This window comes from Cydia fagiglandana, chromosome 4, assembly GCF_963556715.1.
Source record: "Cydia fagiglandana chromosome 4, ilCydFagi1.1, whole genome shotgun sequence".
Lineage (NCBI taxonomy): Eukaryota > Metazoa > Arthropoda > Insecta > Lepidoptera > Tortricidae > Cydia > Cydia fagiglandana.
In genome coordinates this window covers 1185635-1205630 of record NC_085935.1, presented here as the reverse complement: position 1 = coordinate 1205630, position 19996 = coordinate 1185635, and the positions used below count along the sequence as shown (strand labels likewise).

The 19996-nt window shown below is 40.2% G+C and overlaps 1 protein-coding gene across 2 annotated transcripts; it reads left to right on the top strand.

The window, feature by feature from the left end:
• The first annotated feature begins 1439 nt into the window (after window positions 1-1439).
• LOC134663442 (thioredoxin domain-containing protein 3 homolog) lies at window positions 1440-18513 on the top strand. Of its 2 annotated transcripts, XM_063519810.1 has the most exons (11): window positions 1440-1554; window positions 9606-9692; window positions 10178-10281; window positions 11957-12028; window positions 14730-14879; window positions 15250-15448; window positions 15922-16092; window positions 16482-16639; window positions 16990-17204; window positions 17390-17615; window positions 17784-18513. In XM_063519810.1, exons 1-11 carry the CDS (start codon window positions 1542-1544, stop codon window positions 17970-17972), a joined length of 1584 nt encoding a protein of 527 aa, XP_063375880.1. In that variant the 5' UTR covers window positions 1440-1541; the 3' UTR covers window positions 17973-18513. The 2 variants fall into 2 exon arrangements, with proteins under 2 accessions (XP_063375880.1, XP_063375879.1); XM_063519809.1 differs by lacking the exon at window positions 1440-1554 and having other exon boundaries at window positions 9548-9692.
• The last annotated feature ends 1483 nt before the right edge of the window (window positions 18514-19996 follow it).

Below are 19996 nucleotides of genomic sequence, written 5' to 3'. Positions count from 1 at the left end.
CGACGCGGTCCGACCAACAAGGATTACATTGTGAAAGGCATTACATTAGTGAAAAAAATAAGGAATAAAAATATTTTGTAACTAGAGACTTTATAATTGCTAGATCTAGTAGGTACCGCAAAGTCAAGAAGTTTTCTAACTAAATAAAAAAATAATCAGAATATAAAGAAACAAACAGTGAAGTCATTAGAACTGTGAAATAATTCAGTGAAAAATAAATATCTGTACAAAACTTGCTAAACTATGGGGCTGTCCATAAATTACGTCATCGATTTTTGACGATTTTTGACCCCAAATCATCATCCAAAATCATCCAAAAATCATGCTTCAAATGACCCCATTTCCTCCTACTTCATGCTACCGTCATCCGATGTCCAGACCCCCCCCCCCCTAATTTGAAATGACGTAATTTATGAATAGCCCCTATGTGAAACTTAGACAAGCCGGTAGACATCGAGTTCTATAGACGGTAATGCTCTATTAACACTCGATCTCACTGTTCTAATATTTAATCAATGAATTCATTAAATATTCAAACTGCACAAGTTTTTAAACATAAACTATGAAAAAGTGCTAGTACTCAATTAAAATTTTACAGTAAATTCGTCGTTAAAACGATGAAAAAGTCGATTAAAATCTGTACTTACTTTTATATCAGTCTATCTTTTATAATAAGTCTTTACTAGTGAGAATGTGAAATTATGAAAAACTCTATTTCTTATTGCTGCGAGCTGCAAAATTGCATGGACACATTATGAATAAAATTCATTCGAGGCCATGCACTTTTAAGCTGGGTGTATAAAAAATTGCAACATGTATTTTATTGAAAAATTTATATGAATATTATGAATCGGCGAATAGTATGCAAAGCTATTCAATTCAAACAACAATTTTAATAAAACAAATATTTTAATATTGAAATTCACAAAAGAATTAACTGTAATACCTTTAGTTACTGAAAACCAAACATTGTATTGGCGTAAAATTAAACAAAGATTTAAGTTTTGATAGTTTTCAAAGTGAGCTTCGAAAGTCATTAGTTTCTCTTCAACTTTAAACACTTGCTTAGAAATCTTTGCCAATCTACAATTACTTTGAAGTTAAAAGTAATTTAGATTAATCACTTTTGATTTACTGGAATATTTTGTAATGAACAGTGATAATGATAACCAAATTAACTTTTACGGTATACAGATGCGTGTGCAGACATAAAACAATTTTAAAAATAAAAGGAAAACTTCGCACGTACAGATATAGGTATAATACATTTGAAACGAAAATACGGCTCTCTAAAAAAAGGGTGCACTGCTTAACAGTCCACCGGACGGTATCGGCCTGTCCGTTGTTCGGAACTGTAAAAATTTTGTTCTAACTGACAGGCCGATACCGTCCGGCGGACAGTGGGCCCCTTAAAGTGCTGCAAACAAGTTAACACCTGGAAAGGCTGGAAATAAAGTGTGATTCTAAATCTTGATAAGTTCTGAAGTGTAAAAGACTGTGATATATTAGTATCTAAGTGAAAAGTTACGGAATCGTGAAAAATGCGGATGTCCCGTCAGTATCTACCTATTAGTCGAAACTGCATTACCTGCTGCATTGCACTGGTGTTGAGCACGCTATCATTTGCCAAGACTAGATTTTAAGCTCACAGGCATTATTTTGTTAAAGCGAGCACGAGCGTACCCTATTCGGATTTACCAATTTGTTATGGTTTTGAACTGGTTTTGATAAGACGTTGACGATTGTCTTGGTGTTTGGCGTGTATCTCACTTAGGGCCACTTGCACCATTCACTAACCCGGGGGTTAACCGGTTAAACCTGGAGCTGCCATGGTTACCAGTACAATTTGACACTGGATTACCAGTTTAACCGGTTAATCCCGGGTTAGTGGGATGGTGCAAGTGGCGCTTATTAACTTAACTTATTTTTGTATGCACCTGTTGCCACCAATTGCAACACGCTGATTCTCCGAGGTCGTATCAAAACTAGTTCAAAATCATACTAACTTACTCCGTTGGCTCATGCAGCGACCCAAAATGAGGTTTGGCCTCCGACTCAACACAGCGCCACTTTTCTCGGTCCTGTGCGAACTTTCGCCAATTGTTGACTCGAAGTTCACGCAGGTCCGCCTCCACCATGTCGCACCAGCGATATCTGGGGCGTCCGATAGGACGTCTTCCTGCTGGACGGCCCAGGTATGCTCTTTCGGCGCTATTCTGGAAATGAATTAGAGATTAACTAGATACGATATAAAATCCTTGATTCTGATTCTGATTCTGATATAGTAAAGATATGTGACGTCCCACGGGTAAAGGTACCTTATGGCGGTTGGCGCTAACGCTATTATTAACGCCGCTCCAATATTAATGCGGCGCTATGTGACGTAAGCGCCAGCCGCCATAAGGTACCTTTTTCCGTGGAACGTCACATATCTTCACTATTTCATATCTAGTGAATCTCTAATTCATTTCCCGAATCGCGGCGCCAGTCGCCATAAGGTACCTTTTTCCGTGGAACGTCACATATGTTTACTATTTCATATCTAGTGAGTCTCTAATTCATTTCCCGAATCGAGCCGTTTCACGTTCCGAAGAAAATCATAACAAATTGATATACTTATCTACATCGGGCACCAGTAGTTTGAACAAGCATATTTATAGAAAGCAAACATTTGTGTTCTATTTCAGGCGTACGACATACTTAAATGTCGATAACATGGATTTATATAATTCAATTTTATGTCCTTCTGAACTTTATGAGCCTGTAGTAGGTATCGCCAGTAGGCCTAGCACATGATTGGCGACAGTATCTCGCGGCGAGATAGACTACCCGTCTTTTTCTAACTATGTTAAATATCTGGGAGACCGAGCTTTGCTCGGAAAACATATTGTAGACAACGCAACACATATAAAACTCTAAATGGCGCGTTTTCCCAGAGATAATGACCTAGCTGGATCGATTTTTAGCCCCCGAAAACCGCCATATAGCAAATTTCATCGAAATCATTAGAGCCGTTACCGATATCCCCGGAATATATATATATATGGAACTTGACATTATATTACTTAGGAAAGCCCTAGTATTATATACCAAATAGTTTTAGATTTTAGTTAAGTTTTACAACATTTTAATTTGATTTCTATTTTATTTTTGACATTATTGATTCACAATTTACTATTATTTTTTATTATTCTTTAAATTTTGTTTGTATTTGACGATCTTTTTGTGAATTTCTGCTATTTTTAAGGAATACATGTAAATTTTCAATCCGAAATAAATACTATCTATCTATGTATAAATAAATAAATATACAAGAATTGCTCGTTTAAAGGTATAAGATAAAAGAGTGACAGTATATAGTCTATCTCGCCGCGAGATACGAGTACTGTCGCCCCAATCATGTGCTAGCCCGGCAGGAGAGACTATTGAAGGCACGCACACAACAACAAAATTATGTAATGAAAGCGAGATTTTGAGATTAGTGTTCTATTGTAGTACCAATAGGAAAAAGTTCCTTCAAAGTTTTTTTATTTTTTTAATGCTCTGTGATCTGTGACCGATTAATCTGTCTTTGGCGTTGAACCTGCGATGCGAATATATCGGTCATTGGCGTCCAAAAGGTTAACGGCACATACGTCGTTACTACCAGCTTTAGTTCACAAAGTCAGAGGGTCCGTAGGGTCTTTAGGCTGCATTAATATGTACACGTTAATTAAAGGCCGTGAATTATTAGTGTTAATGTATGTAGCTATTAAGTGACCTATTAACATGAGTCCCATTAAGCAACCTGGGTTCGTTACATGTAACTACTTATACATATGTACGTATGTAGAGTTAGACCAAGAAAAGTCTGCAGCGATTTTGATAGCCCAGCGAATGATTCCAAAATAGAACAACAGGAAAAAATATTAACTGTAAAACTGTACAAATAAAATTCAAATTGACGTTATTATCCTTATTATATGTAATAATCATTCAAAATCATCACCACCAGCTAATATGAGGAAACAAGTCTACATTTGCATTGGTTTACTTTGCCACTCTCGTACCCATACGAGTATAAAATGAAACTTTCTCATCAGGTTTTGAAGTATAAAGAAAGCCTTTACAGATTGGTGTGGTGAAAAATCTGGCTTTACGTCCCCTCTTAACCCTTAAATGCATGATTTTTTCTTTTTGCACGAAATTTATATACATATGTATCACATAATTGTTTGCTGATTGAAAAACAGTTTAAAAAAAAAATTACATCGATTTTTACTGCATAATCGGTGTTAGAAGTTGCTTCATAAGCTAAATCATATTTATGTAAATGTATAATTATTAGTAAAAAATATAGGAGAAATCATACTACATACCATCAGAAACATACACTATCTGCGCTGCATCCTACACCATGCATTTAAGGGTTAAATTTTTATAACTACAGAAATTCAAAAACAACGAATCCTGAAAAAAATTTAGAGCCCGGCAAAACCCGCCAGGAAAAACCGGATCCGGATGCAGGCTTAATTAAGGAAAAGCCGGATGTTCAGATTATAAAACGTGTGCGGACAGGGAAACATAAATATCTAAGCACGGAGCTGAACCATTTTTTAATCAACTCCAGCGAGCCTAACTTGGTCGCAGTTATTACACAGATAAATAACAATATTTATGGGACATAACTTTATTATTATAATCCCCTATTACTAAGACTCCGCTGTCCGACTGTCCGTCTATCCGTCTGACCGTCCGTCTGTCTGTCACCAGGCTGTATCTCATGAACCGTGATATCTAGACAGTTGAAATTTCCTCAGATGATGTATTTCTGTTGCCACTATAATTACAAATTATACTAAAAAGTACGGAACCCTCAGTGAGCGACTCCGACTCGCACATGTCCGTTTTTTCTGCTATTTCCAATGGTTTAACGATATAAATGTATATTGTAATGTTGCATGACACGTCACATTACGCTATCGAATGAAATTTACACTAGAAGTTCAGTACTAAAAAGCCGGGCAAGTGCGAGTCGGACTCGCGCACGAAGGGTTCCGTACCATAAAACAAAAAAAAAACGGTCACCCATCCAAGTACTGACCACTCCCGACGTTGCTTAACTTTGGTCAAAAATCACGTTTGTTGTATGGGAGCCCCATTTAAATCTTTATTTTATTCTGTTTTTAGTATTTGTTGTTATAGCGGCAACAGAAATACATCATCTGTAAAAATTTCAACTGTCTAGCTATCACGGTTCGTGAGATACAGCCTGGTGACAGACGGACGGACGGACGGACGGACGGACGGACGGACGGACTGACGGACAGCGAAGTCTTAGTAATAGGGTCCCGTTTTACCCTTTGGGTACGGAACCCTAAAAATGGCAGAACACAAGTAGAGCAGCCCCGTGTACCAGTAATATAAGACAGTATTAGGCTGCTCCCCCCCGCCCGGTATGTCCCTATGTCCGAGTATGTCCTTAAACTACGTCCAAGACCACCGGTGGACGGGCAGCAGCGTCCCTCAAATTCGGTGTACTCGACTGCGATCGCCAACCCGCCTGCCAAGCGTGGCGATTATGGCATTCACCCCCCATAACAAGGGAGAGGCCTATGTTCAGCAGTGGACGTCTTATGGCTGAGATGATGATGATGATGATTAGGCTGCTTCCCCCTCCCCTCCCCCCCCTAAGTAAACCGGCGAGGAAGTATTGTGTGCGCCTGACGGAATTCCCTTTTCATTTGCTAATCGGTCAGACGGAACTAATGTTTGTCTGTCTCTACCATGGGTACTCGAACTTTTGTTTTATAAACTGAAATAGATAACATACACTAATAAAGTGACCCATTGCACCGGCGGCATTGAGGCGGGAATCGAACCCACTTCTTCAGCTTACGCGGCTAACGTCTTGAGGTCCTGACCACTAGACGACTCGTCCACAGCGTACCCGTGTATCGTTTGTGGTGTAGTTGGTAGCTATGTACTGATCTTGAACCTTCTTGAAAAAAAAAATAGTAAGTTTAAGTCTCGATTGCGCCTGATACAATAAAAAAAACCGGACAAGTGCGAGTCGGACTCGCTCACCGAGGGTTCCATACTTTTTAGTATTTGTTGTTATCGCGCCAACAGATTATACAACATCTGTGAAAATTTCATCTGTCTAGCTATCATGGTTCATGAGATACAGCCTGGTGACAGACAGACGGACAGACAGCGTAGTCTTAGTAATAGGGTCCCGTTTTTACCCTTTGGGTACGGAACCCTAAAAAAATATCTACGAAATAAAAACAAAGTGGATGAAAATTATGATACATATATCGGCTCGATTCGGAAAATGAATTAGATCTCTACTAGACTTCAACGAGTTACGATATGGATAATTTAAAGATATTTGTAAGATAGATATGTCAAAATTGACGTTTCCGCGATTCTGGAGGTCCTCTTGAACGATTTCGACTTAGATATCCAAGTCACATCTAGTCGATATCTAATGTAGATCTAGTTGATCTCTAAATCGTCTCTAGATATTGTGATTATCTCGAAATCCGAATAGGCCTGTATGTATCTTGTAATACACGTTGCCATGAAAAGGTTTAAAAATGGCGCATTTTAGCGCAATACTTAGTTCTTTCATGTTCACGATATTATCATTATTGTATCGAGAACTTCATGGTAATGCCGAAGCGTCTAAAATAATATTTACTTAGCAACATAGTAAGGGAAACCAAATACCAACGTAATAAAAATAAAATCACATCAATAACCCTTCAGCGCACGTAAGTCCTCGCTATACGGCCCAATTTCCCCTGGCAGGCCAACTTAGTACATTAATTCACCAAGTCATGACATGTTACCTTTTTACGACATCCCTAACAAGAGCGTACGTACGTGCCAACATGTCTTTGCTGTTTTCTTTAAATTTTTCTTTACATTTTTGGTAAATCTAGTGCAAAAGTTGAGGTTTTTGACGGCAAGGGCATGTTGGTTTTTGGTCGCGAAAGACATGCGAAAATATCATTTGCTGAAAGTAAGGTAGGTATAGCTTAATTTGGTGCTATCTTAATGAAAATCTTTACTTCCAGTAGTTCCAGTAGAAGTCGGTTATATATTCCGTAATAATGAAAAGACCGGACTCGCTCACCGAGGGTTCCGTACTTTTTAGTATTTGTTATAGCGGCTATTACAGATATTCATCTGTGAAAATTTCAACTGTTAAAAATGTCTACAGCTAAAACGGTTCATGAGATACAGCCTGGTGACAGACAGACGGACAGTGGAGTCTTAGTAATAGGGTCCCGTTTTTACCTTTTAGGTACGGAACCCGAAGAAATATTTTTTCTCACCGCCCTCTAGTTACGAATCTTATAACCTGGACAATGTTAAATAACGTAAAATGTATTCCTGATTAAAACGCCACCTAGCGTCGAATAGCCTGCACCTCTTTATTTGCGACATCTAGTGACGAGTAGTAAATCGGAGCTTCCTTCATAATAAAATAGAGGGCGTTCTTACTTCGAATAATAAACGCTGACATAAGACATAACTAACTTTTTTTTTACAGTGCATAAGTGCCATATAATTTTAAATATAGGTACCACTCAACATATATATTTTGCGCGCTTTTATACTATTAAGTTGTATAACTTGTGACTCTTTTAAAACATTTTTATCACAAAACATTTTAAAATCTATACCTAATAATGTAGGTATGTACCTACAATATCTAAGTATACAATACATATGCATGGTATACAATGCGGCTGAGGTAGATTAAATTAATATAGTTACTTGCTTTATTTATATGCAATAAAATCTTATACAGGTTTAATCGGAATGCAAAAATATTATGAGGAATAAGACGTACTCACTATAAAATTACGATTATTACTCAAAGACAGGCAAAATGCCAGAAAAACTTTAAAACTATCTTGGCAACAAAATACAAATATAAATAAATATAACCAATATGTATATTTATTATCTATTACCTACTAAAGGTTTAAGCATAGCGAAAAATCCAAGCCATCATAAAAATGTTGTAGCATCGCCAAGTTATTCGATCAGTCAGTGGTGGCGCCACTGTCTACGGTCACTATGAAACTTTGTATGAAATTGCGGTAGTTCTTAATTTCTCCGCTTGAATAGGTAAGTTGGTGGTGGCGTGTCGTTTTCAAAGTTTCTACACATGCGACCATCTGTGGTATTTCTAGGGTTGAGGGATGGTACAAGATATAAGATCAGAGCGTGCAAAAATAGGCAAAACTGTTAAACAAAATCAAAGGGTTTAAATAAGTATATCGAAACTGTTCTTTTCAAAACAATCATCCATACATGCATGGGTATAAGTACCTATTATTATATAATTAGTAGTTAAATTAAACTATTGACCTGTTCAGAGCGTAGTACATATGGTTTAGGTACTTCCTTGAAACACAGGTTATTAATAGTTTTATTAGTTAGTACTTAGTACTATAGGTAGGACAGTCAAGTGGGTCTTACCCTTAAGGATAATACTAAAAATCGCTAACGCTTACAGCTTACGCCTACTTATAAACGCTTCAGTGTAGAATTTGCGCCAGTCCACATAATATTTTCACGTGTAACGTCCGGTACTAAAGCCACACAACTCATAGCCCGTTTCCTGTAAGTTCCCTTCACATGCTGACACTCTGCACGTAAAGAGCTATTGTAAGGCAATTTGAATTCTAAAGCTTTCACCTTAAAAGCGCATGTATGTGTGTAGAATGTATGTTGGATTATTGAGTTCTACATAAATATATAGACACTACAAGACTCAGTCTTTCTTCTGCATTGGCAACGTGATGTCGCTTACGAAAGCACTTAGAATAGCGAACGCTAATGTCGCTGCTGGCGCAGGTGGGACGAATAAGGCCACATTAAGAGGCGCTTGCACCACACATTCTGTCACTGTTAAAACATTCACTAAATGTTGTTGTATGAGAAGTTTAATAGTTCACTGCGTATTTTGATCAGTCTTTCAAATGTGGTTGGTGCAAGTAACTCTAATTACTCTCTGACGTTCGCCCTACGAAGCGCGAACTAGCGAACGCCGTGACCGCGTCCAGCGCAGGAAAGACCCTTCAAGAAACGCTATCTGCTCTACCTTACACCACTCACTCCTCCACACCGCTTCAAACGTCGCTATACGCTTCACTGCACAATGTACCTAACGTCGTCGCTACTAAACGCCAATGCCGCGGTTGCACCGCTTCTGCTTCTATCTTACACTAACTCATAACCTCTACCTACATACCACTTCAAACTAAAAGTTGTGCCTCTCACCTCACAATGTCTCTAGCGTCGGTGCTACTGAAGGCGAACGCCTCCCAATTGACCCTTACACTACTCAACTATAGCCTCTCTCGCTTCAAACTTCTCACAAAATGCATCGCCGCCCAACAACCAATCGCTTTCACTTTTTACACGCCTGCTAAAAAAAATGAGTGTATTGTCTCTTTATTCCATCAAATCGCTGATGCCTTACACCACCCCACACCACCACCGCTTCAACCGCTTCCAACCTCACTCTGCGCTACACCGCACGATGTCCCTAACGTCGGCGCTACTAAACGCTAACAACGCCGCGGCCGCGGCTGGTGCAGGCAAGAAGGCGGCTCAGGTGCAGCTGCAGGCTGAGCTCAACACGGATGAAGAGTGGGCCAAGTTTCTGCAGCGAGATGGATTGTTAGGTGAGTTATTGTAAAAAAAAGTCAGATTCTATTTCTAACGAGATGAAGTAAAAAAGTGACGCATTTTACTTTTTTTTTACATGTCATTGGAATTACGAGTAATTATTCATGTTCTCTTTTTCTTTCCGTTGTCTTGTTTCTGACCACTCTGTCTCGCTTCTATTTTTGTCTTTTATCGAATAAATAAAATAAGTTGAGTTCTATATTGCATGACTGTCTTTCTAGCTGTAGATTACCTATAATAATTCTCTCGAGAAAAAATTAAAACATCACTAGATGTCACCCCATACAAAAAGTTCCACTCCGTCACATTTTTGTGACCAAAAAATAACACAACGAAAAGAATTTCGACCCACCTTCGAATAGAGTAAGTTTCACAATAACAATAAGGCTAAAATATCCTAATCCTAACTTTCAGAAAGAGTGAAGAGTTAATTTCTGTTTTTCTACCATTATCTGATATAAATAAATTATATTTCCACCAGTGGTTGACGTATATTCGGAATGGTGTGGCCCTTGCATCGGCATGGTGGGCAACCTGAAGAAGATCAAGGTGGAAATCGGAGGGGACAACCTGCATCTAGCGGTCGTAAGTACACCTTCTTCGGTACACCCACGGTGGGGCAAGGTGAGGCAGTTGCCCCACCCTGGTCTCTGACCATAAACTAAGAATTTTTGTTTTATCGTACAGTCGCCATCAGATATATATCGGAGCAGCCAAGGTGTTCACAAATATCTGAACACGCCTCTATTGTCAAGGCATTAAAGTGACATTCCATTTCCAACTGCAGCTGCAATACTGTTCATTTTACTATGGAAACGCGTCGCTGTCATTGTCAATTTCTATAGTAAAATGAACAGTATTGCAGCTGCAGTTGGAAATGGAATGTCACTCTTAGAGTGCGCGTTCAGATATTGTGAACACGTTGGCCGCTCCGATATACCTGATGGCGACTGTACCCTGTTACAACGTACCCAGCCTCCCCTACTTCTGCCCCACTCTTTAAGAAATGCTGGGTACGCCCATTCGATTCCTCGTGACTGAGGGTCGCGACCACATGAGGTCGTTATTTTGTGCAAGGCTCTCCATTCTGCACGATTTTCCGCCTTCCTAATAATAGGCACATGTGTAGATTGTGTAGATCCCTGGCAGGCCTTACAGTGTCCATCCAGCGGGTTGGTGGATATTCACTATCCCGTCTTCCATCCACCATACACTTACACCATTAAGACCACCTTTAAATGATTAAAAGCCACTTGCACCATTCACGAACCCGGGGTTGACCGGTTAAACCTGGAAGTACCATTGTTGCCATTACAATTTGACACTAGGTTAACGGTTTAACCGGCTAACCCCGGATTAGTGGATGGATGCAATTTTTTTTTAATTGAAGGTCGCTGTTGTTTAACCTCTTCTTCCTGTATTATTATTTGTATTGTTTTCTGTAATGAGGTGTGCAATAAAGAGTATTTGTATTTTAGCGGTGGTTCTTAGAGATGTTTTATCTAAATCTTGGTCATCCATTTCATTGCGTTGGGTTTTTTAATGTTTTTTTTTAATTTTAATGTTTTGAAATATTGGACCGTGATTGGACCTAAATAAAATGTACTAATTTAGATACTCGCTCTTAAATAGGTATAGTCTGATTTGCGTTGTAAGATTTTTTAAGGGCCTTTTCAAGTAGGTATATTTTGTAGTTCTTAAAATACCTACTACGAGTACCACCATCCGCCACTAAAATTTACTATCCCAAGGATTTCTTTAATATAACATGAAATATCAAAGAAAGCGTAAAAAATTGGGTCACGGGTCACGGGGACTATCCGTGCATACCCCCTGTTGGTAATACAGTCATCAATAATGTGAATTTATGTTTGTATGTAAATTACACTGTCAAAGACCCGTCGGAATTCCTGAAGAAAGTTGTTTTCCACCCATTTAAGAGCTTTCGTGTCAAAAATATAGCAAGAACAATTTGTAGAGGGCGAACCGCCTTAAAATTAAATTAAAATTAAGTATTAGTTTGCAGTGAATGTGTCAATTTGTTTCTTTAGGGCCCCCCCCCACATCTGGCGTCTTTCGAGCGTCGGCGTCTACAATTCTATGGAAATTGACAATAACACCGATGCGTTCAATGCCAGTAGTGCAGCTGCGGTCAGAAATGGAATGTTACCCTTATTGAAAATGAGTTAGCATAGCTTAAAGCTTAATCAGTTAATAACCTACCTACTAAACAGATTTCATTCTATCATGAAACTTGCAGGCGAAGGCAGACACCATCGAGTGCTTGAAGCGTTTCCGGAACCGCAGCGAGCCAACCTGGCTGTTCATAGCCGTAAGTTTTCATTTCCTTTGTTATCCAAAGCTATCTAAAGCTCCTCAGCTCAGTTCAAACTATTAGCAATAACAAAAGCTGTCAATCAACTTAAAATTAGTATACTTTTATGTCAATTATAACTTTATTTCCGAGAAGCCTCGGAGTCGTTTCAAAAGAAAAGTTTTGTTGCTTTTCAGTGAAATTATATCATCATTTCGGCAGTTGGAAGGTTATTTAAGGTTTTACTTTTAAGTAGGCATACTAGTTGTCATATTAGTTATACTGATATTAAGGCAATAAAACAAGCCTTATTGAGACATAGGACTTGTTTGTATACAAAAGAGAAAAAAGGTAGGAATTTATTAGGCATGTACCCACCTTAGTATCAGTTTGTAAGTACCTTTTATTTTTAAGGCTTTAGAATATATATGTTTTCTAAAATTCTGAATCTCCATTTTACGCTTCGCTAGATTTTAAAACATCAAGAGCTATGAATTTGCCTTTTTAGGGACACCATTGAATAATGTTTTGGTTCATTCGTTGTAAAGTTTTTTACGGAATATACAACCCTCGTCGTACCTTCGTCGGCGCCTTCTAGAAACACATTCTTACATTTCTTAGTGTGGTATTCCACCTGTCCAATGTTTATTTGCGTCTCACATTTTGCTTAGTGAGAGAGTGAGACGCAATGCACATTGGACCAAGAAATTGGACAGGTAGAATAAGTACCAACCTTACCTAACTAATACAATAAGTAGACACACAGCTCTACTTATACATAAATGGCAATAAGCACAGATACGTGTCATGTGGCGATATCGACCAAACTTACGATTGTTGGAAAAGCCTTCGAAGCCATGACTATTGTGGTGCTGGAGCACGTGTGTAGCCACCTACTTGACTACTTGTATAGATACAAATATAGGTCCATGAAGGCCAATATCGTGATTTTTTTCATTTGCAAGGTTACGCGAGTATGAAGGTATTTTAAAAGCGGTTGCATGCATGGTATCTCAAATTTATTCGGCGCGATTCGGGAAATGAATTAGAGATTAACTAGATACATAAAGTAAAGATATGTGACGTCCCACGGAAAAAGGTACCTTATGGCGGTTGACGCTTACGCTAATTATTAACACCGCTCCAATATTATTGCGGCGCTTAATTCATTTCCCGAATCGCGGCGCCAGCCGCCATAAGGTACCTTTTGCAGTGGAACGTCACATATCTTTACTATTTCATATCTAGTGAGTCTCTAATTCATTTCCCGAATCGAGCCGATTGTTTCTTATCTTGTGTAAAGTTGAACAAAGAAAGTTTTATCAGTTTTTACTTTATTTCAATGTCACGATTTCTTTGCAGTCGAGGTGTTTTCCTCGACATAGCCTGGCGGCCTAGCCAAGGTGACAATCGCTTGCGCTTCGCAATCGAATCGCTTTGTGTCTCTCTATCACTCTTCCATATTAGTGTGACAGTGACAGTTGCGTCTCCTTCGCTATGAAGCGATAGGGATTGGCATGTTGTGTACCGAACCTGGAAGCCGATTTTTGAATTTCGATCGTTCGATTTCGTCACTCGAAAATCGGTGGAAAACGGCGAAATGCTAATTTTCGAAATACGAGCGATAGAAATTGGAAATCTAGTGGTATTGACCACTCGTTTTCAATTCTATTAGTAGAATTTAAATGCCTAGTAGTGGAGATATTATTGAACGAAATACACGAAATCGAGCGGTCGAATTTCAAAAATCGGGGCGCTGGTCGCTTTTCTCGTATTAGAAATTACGCTACGTCTTACGTAGGCGAACAACGCGCGAACGCGGCGCGGCGCGGCGCGGCGAAATCAATCCTTTGATGCCCATAGAAGTGTCCTACGTAAGCGATCTCGTTGCGAACGCGGTGCGGCGCGATTTGCACGCGAATGTCAGGCGGCGCGGCGCGGCGCGGCGCGGCGGCGGCCGCTTTCGCCGCGCCGCGCCGCGCCGCGTTCGCGCGTTGTTCGCCTACGTAAGACGTAGCGTTAGTCAGGTAATGTTTGACAACTAAGTCATGTTATGAAATTTGTGAACACCCTTGTGAAGAAAAAAACTTATCTTCTCTTTTGTAGGTAAATATGAAATAGGGCTTGTGCACAAATCACGCAAGGTTCGATGGGGGGGGGGGGTCACGAAAAACTCACGATAGATCACGTTGGGGGAGGGGGGTATAAGGAAACCTCACGTGTATTTTTCTACAGTGAACGAAACTAAGAAAAAAAACCAACCACATGAGTAAAATACCTTTTCTCGGTTTCGTTAAACATAAATCTTCACTCTGCACTTCAAAATAGCGAGTGTATTTAACGAAAATAGAAAAATAAACAATATTTTCTAAGTACAACACTATTTATCTTAAAATTAGGTCGAATGAAAAAAAAATCATAAAAATACACGTGAGGTTGCGTGGGGGGGAGGGGGGTAGCCAAAAAACTCACCAAATATCACCAAGGGGGAGGGAGGGGTCAAAAAGTAGCCGAAAATACCTCGCGTGATTTGTGCACAACCCCATAAAGTTAGTCAAGCAGATCTTTTCAGTAGGAAAAGGCGGCAATTAATTTTGAAAAATGTAGGCGCGAAGGGATAACGTCAGAAAATTTGAATTTTGCGCCTTTTTCTACTGACAAGATTTGCTTGACCATCTATAAATTAAACAAATTATCACACCTAAACCTTTACTCCCAGGCCGGCCAGCTGGTGAACATAATCTTCGGCGCTGATGCTCCCCGTATCGCGCGGACCATCGAACAGGAGCTGAAGAATGAGGAGTTAGCCAAGAAAGGGGAACGGGAGCGGCCTCAGCGGGCCCCTCATGAGCTGACTCCAGAAGAACAGGTACACAGTTCAAACCAGGTTCAAACCCTGATTAATCATGATATTCATGATCTATGTCGACAGTCTTCCTTCTCTCAATGTACAGGTCTCGGTCTCAGTTTAGAGATAAGCAAATTATTTGTCGTTTCTCGATGTAAGATTGTCACCTTAGCTAGGCCCCCAGGTCCGCACCACATTCAGTCATGAACCTGAATATAGAGGTATCGAGTTATCGACGCAAAGAGGAGTTCACATCACGGTGTTGCTGTGCGTGTAGAGTACACTACCTACCTCTCTAATGGTGCGCCTATTCACAAGATAGTTTCGGGTTTTCATGACAGCAGGCAACGTGGTATGCGTGGCATTATATAAGTGCTTTATTATTTTACAGGAGGTGGTTCTAGCTCAAGAAAAACTAATCGCCGAACGACGCGAACGCGAGCGCGCCGCGGCGGCAGCGGAGCGCGAAGAGCGGCGCGAAACGCGCGCGCGTCGTGTTGATCAGCACTTCGCTGATGTGTGTGCTGGGTTACTGCTGCCGCATGCGCAGAAATATTTGAGGAAGGTGTCTGATGCTTTGGAGCCTTTTGGTAAGTCTCAGACAGAAGCGTACCTATTCGGTAGGAGAAGAAGTGAAACGCGCCGCCTCAATCTTACAATTCACAGATACGTGTTTCCTAACTACTACTACTTTGGCTACCGCAAGAACGTTTCAGAAAAATTGGTAATGCAATAGAGCCCTTTGTAAAGAGTCATAAAGTACACATATGTATGTGTACAGTATGTATTTAAGTATTTGTATATTATATATATCGTTGTCTGAGTACCCACAATACAAGCCTTCTTGAGCTTACTGTGGGACTTAGTCAATCTGTGTAAGAATGTCCTATAATATTTATTTATTTATTTATTTTATTTATATAAGTAAAAGCGTCGTTTTCCTTGTTCTCTGAGATGTCCGAGAGAAGATAGTTGCAATAAAGTTTAGATAGATATTTATTTTATTTTTCACTGTCAGAATATGAGCAACTTCAGCAAGTTTGATAAACAACACATGTTTCAGGAGTACTAGTCGCCGACAAACTACCCCTCCTCCTCGGCAAGATAGAAGCACGTCGGCTAGCGGTGGAAGAACCAGAAATGGGCAAGCCAGCAGCGATGACCGCGCTCACGGAGCGACCCTCATTAGCTTTGCTCTTGAAGAAACAACCAGATAAGGAAGGGGATATTATAGGTCAGTTCAAGCGGACTTAATGAGATTTGATAGGGATCGGAAAATTGAGATGAAAAGAGGCCTGTGATGATGAGAGGCAATGAGCTTTAAGGGGCCCACAGATTATCAGTTCGCCGGACGATTTCAGCCTGTCAGGTTAGAAATTAAGTGTAAAGACGTGACGTAGATAATTAAGCTTAAGGGCTGGTGATATTTGAACCGATGTATACATCTGCTGCGGTAGCTCAGCTTAGCCGTGCTTACAAAGCGATAATCATTGGTTCCTTCTGTGAAACAACCCAATGCGCATATAAAGCAAACTCTAATCAACCCTAAGTTTACATCAAATTGGCACTCTTGGTAGTGACAATGTATGGCAACGCCTTGTTCACGTAAAAATGTAATTTCAGAGATCTGCCGCCGAGTGTTGTACGGCGAAGGTTTGGAGGAAGAAGAACGCCCGAAAAAGCTGGTGTGTGATGAGCTCCGCCTGGACGGAGTGCCGGGGATATACGTGCCAGCTGACAGGCAACAGCGGGCCGCAGTGCTGGAACTCCTGTTTCCTAAGGTAGGTAGGTTTGATGAAGAAGCTGGTGTGTGATATGATATGAGCTCCGCCTAGACGGAGGCCGAGGATATACGTTACGTGCCAGCGGACAGGCAACGAGTCGAAGCGACACGCTATGTATTGTATCACACTATAGGTATATCATACTGGTTTTAGAAATGTTTCTGTATTCCCACACTATGGGGTATCTAGTCAATCGGAGACCAAATCCTTAAGCGAAAGTATAAAGCCAAGGCAAGAATGTCTGTCAATATTAATCTTGTGTATAGCGATCTACCAAAATTACATGGACTTTTACAGCAGCGTTATCAATTACATATACTAATCTATGAGCCTTATCTTTTCCTCAGATGGTAGGCGCCCTAGTGGAGCCGCTCCCCCCTCCCCAACCCCCGCACGTGGCCATGATGTTCGGCGCGTGGCAGCGGCGCGCCGTGCTGGCCGCCGCGGCCAAGTGTGCTGCCCGCGTCTTGAAACACGGCTTTTTCGCTGACCCAAATGTGGCGGAGCCGAGGCTGCTGTGTAAAACTGCGAACCAGTACGAGGATCGGCTGGAGAAAGACTAGTAAGTAAAGATTAGTCCTTAACTAACCGTCAAAGCTAAGTTAGAGTTGCACTTCGGTACCTACTTACAATTTAAACCTCACCCGCTCCCAACTCTTTGTCAATAACGAAAACGTTATCAAGCATTTACACAAAGATTCACAAATATTCAGTTGAAACGTTTAAAATCAAATCCATTTTTTTCAGCTGCGAAACCATAGTCCTTGAAGTAGCCGTAGGCCTCGCAGAACCAGAACTAGCGGACCCTGCCGACCTCTTCCCACCCGGCCCTCCTGCTGAGTTGCTCGCCCTTGGCCCCATACACGTCAGTGTGGACGCGGTGGAAGGCGCCCTGGAGTGCGCGAGGTTCTTCCCGCCGGGGTATTGCGAGCCAGAGGAAAAGCCGAAGCCGAAGATTAAGAAGAAGAAGAAGGTATGACGGAGTTTTCTTAACTGCGAGACCAAAGTCCTTCAAGTAGCCGTAGGCCTCGAAGAGCCTGACTAGCGGCCTCCGCAAACCTTATCTCACCTGCGCTTAAAACGCTTTAAACACAGATTAAGGTAAGTTATTCAGTAATTCCAAACCATTTACTTTTTACAGAAGCGTCAAGGCGAGAATAAAGAAGAGGCCGTAGACCCCGCCCTCTCCGCCGCTCCGTCTTCAGAAGGCGAGGCCTCTACCGAGGCTGAGGCCGCCGAGGCCGCCGAAGACGAAGCCGACCAGGACGAGGCCGACGAGGACGAGGCGGCAGTAGATAAAGCTACGTCGCCACCGCCGATGGCTGAATAGATTTACTCATTTCTCACGGGCTCTACACATATACGGCCTACTTAGGCGAATGGAAGCGAGTGCCAATGCGTGTGCAGTCGACTCGGATCGCCTCGCTACCATTACGCAACGCTGCGTTTGCTGATATTTATGAACTCTTACTCGAAAGGCTCCCATTCTGACTCGAACTAATATTGGCAAAAATATCTTGTCCGAAATGGGTGCCTGTCATCTTCTTCATATAGTTAACAATATTCTTCATATTAGAAATATGTATATATATGTTAGGGAGCCATTCAAAGAGTAGTACATAATATATGAGCCATTTTAAGCTGCTTAAACCACAGACATAAAATCCGCGCTCGGCTTAAACATTTCGTGTAATGACAACTATGTGAAGGAATGGAACGTAAGTAAATAGAGTAAAACGAAACGCAACTGAGAGAGGAAGACGACAAGAGGTGCGAGAGGGATGAAGGGAACGATTTGAATTGTGAAAGACGTGAATATGAAAATTAAAAGGGAAAATTACTTAAATTTAGTTAATTGCAAATAAAATAAAGAAAGCTGAGTATATTTTTGGTTTTATTAAAAAATCTATCAAAATCCCACATAGGTAATGTATACTACAGGTTGCTTCCTGTAACAGGAGCAATAAATTTAACTAAAGGCTGTAACTCCTCAAACTGACCAACATTTGTTCAGTAACTTTTATCTAGACACGCGGCAGCGTGTCAAGCCAAGTTCAAGCAAAGGAACTGGCTAGCCAGCGCCAAGTGTAATATTACACGAACCACTTGGTGCCACTTTTGACCCTTCTATAACTCAAAACATCTTTAACGTAAACACATAAAACTACGTGTGTTTAATTATATCCATAAGGACATCTAGAAGCCCAAATTTCATGAAGCTAGCTCAAACGGTTATAAAGATATGAAGGTCAAAAAATCGTAAATTTTAAGACTGACTGACATACCTATAGTACCTAAACCTAACCTACTTCCAGATGACCCAGAAGGATGAAATTTGGAATCCAGCTCAGTTATTGTGTGAAAGCGTAGGAAAAAATCTAAAAATTAAAAAAAGTTATAAAATAGGGGGGGTCCCCATACAAAAAAAACATTTTTTATTGTGACGGACATATAAGTACCTAAACCTAACCTACTTCCAGATGACCTAGAAGGATGAAATTTGGAATCCAGCTCGGTTATTGTGTGTAAGCGTAGGAAAAAATCTAAAAACAAAAAAAAGTTAATAAATAGGGGGGGTCCCCATACAAATTTCTTTTTTATTGTGACTGACATATAGTACCTAAACCTAACCTACTTCCAGATGACCTAGAAGGATGAAATTTGGAATCCAGCTCGGTAATTGTGTGTAAGCGTAGGAAAAAATCTAAAAATAAAAAAATAAAAAAAGTTAAAAAATAGGGGGGGTCCCCATACAAAAAACTTGTAATACGCGCTAAACAACCGGCCAACGGTGTGTCGTTGGCGGCGCGCGGCACCACATAATTAATACAAAGAACAGAAGTAAAAAACATGCAGCGGAAACACAAGAAAAAACATTAAATCTCAATACCTGCCTAGTTTTCTTTACAAAAATAAAATTATTGATATCCCATCAAAAACATAAATGTAAAAAAGGAGAGCCAAGTTCAATACAAAAATTATGCTTAGCTGTGGGGTTCGCCGCAAAAAGAATGGAGATTTAAATGAGTGCCAAGTTCTATGCAAAATCCAAATATGTATTTATAGGAACAAAATAACATTATAAACAAGTATTAAACTCTATTTCTTTGCTTTATTGGATACCTATAACAATTGCTGTTATTTAAAAAAAATGTGAGATCTTAAAGTAGGTTAGATTTGGCTTGGCCAGTTTTTATCAGAATTACAAAATATATATGTTGAATAACTTTATAAAATGACTGATGTAATGAAAACTGGCCAAGTCAAATCTAACCTGCTTTAAGATCTCGCATTTTTTTAAATAATAGCAACTGTTATAGGTATCCAATAAAGCAAAGAAATAGAGTTTAATAC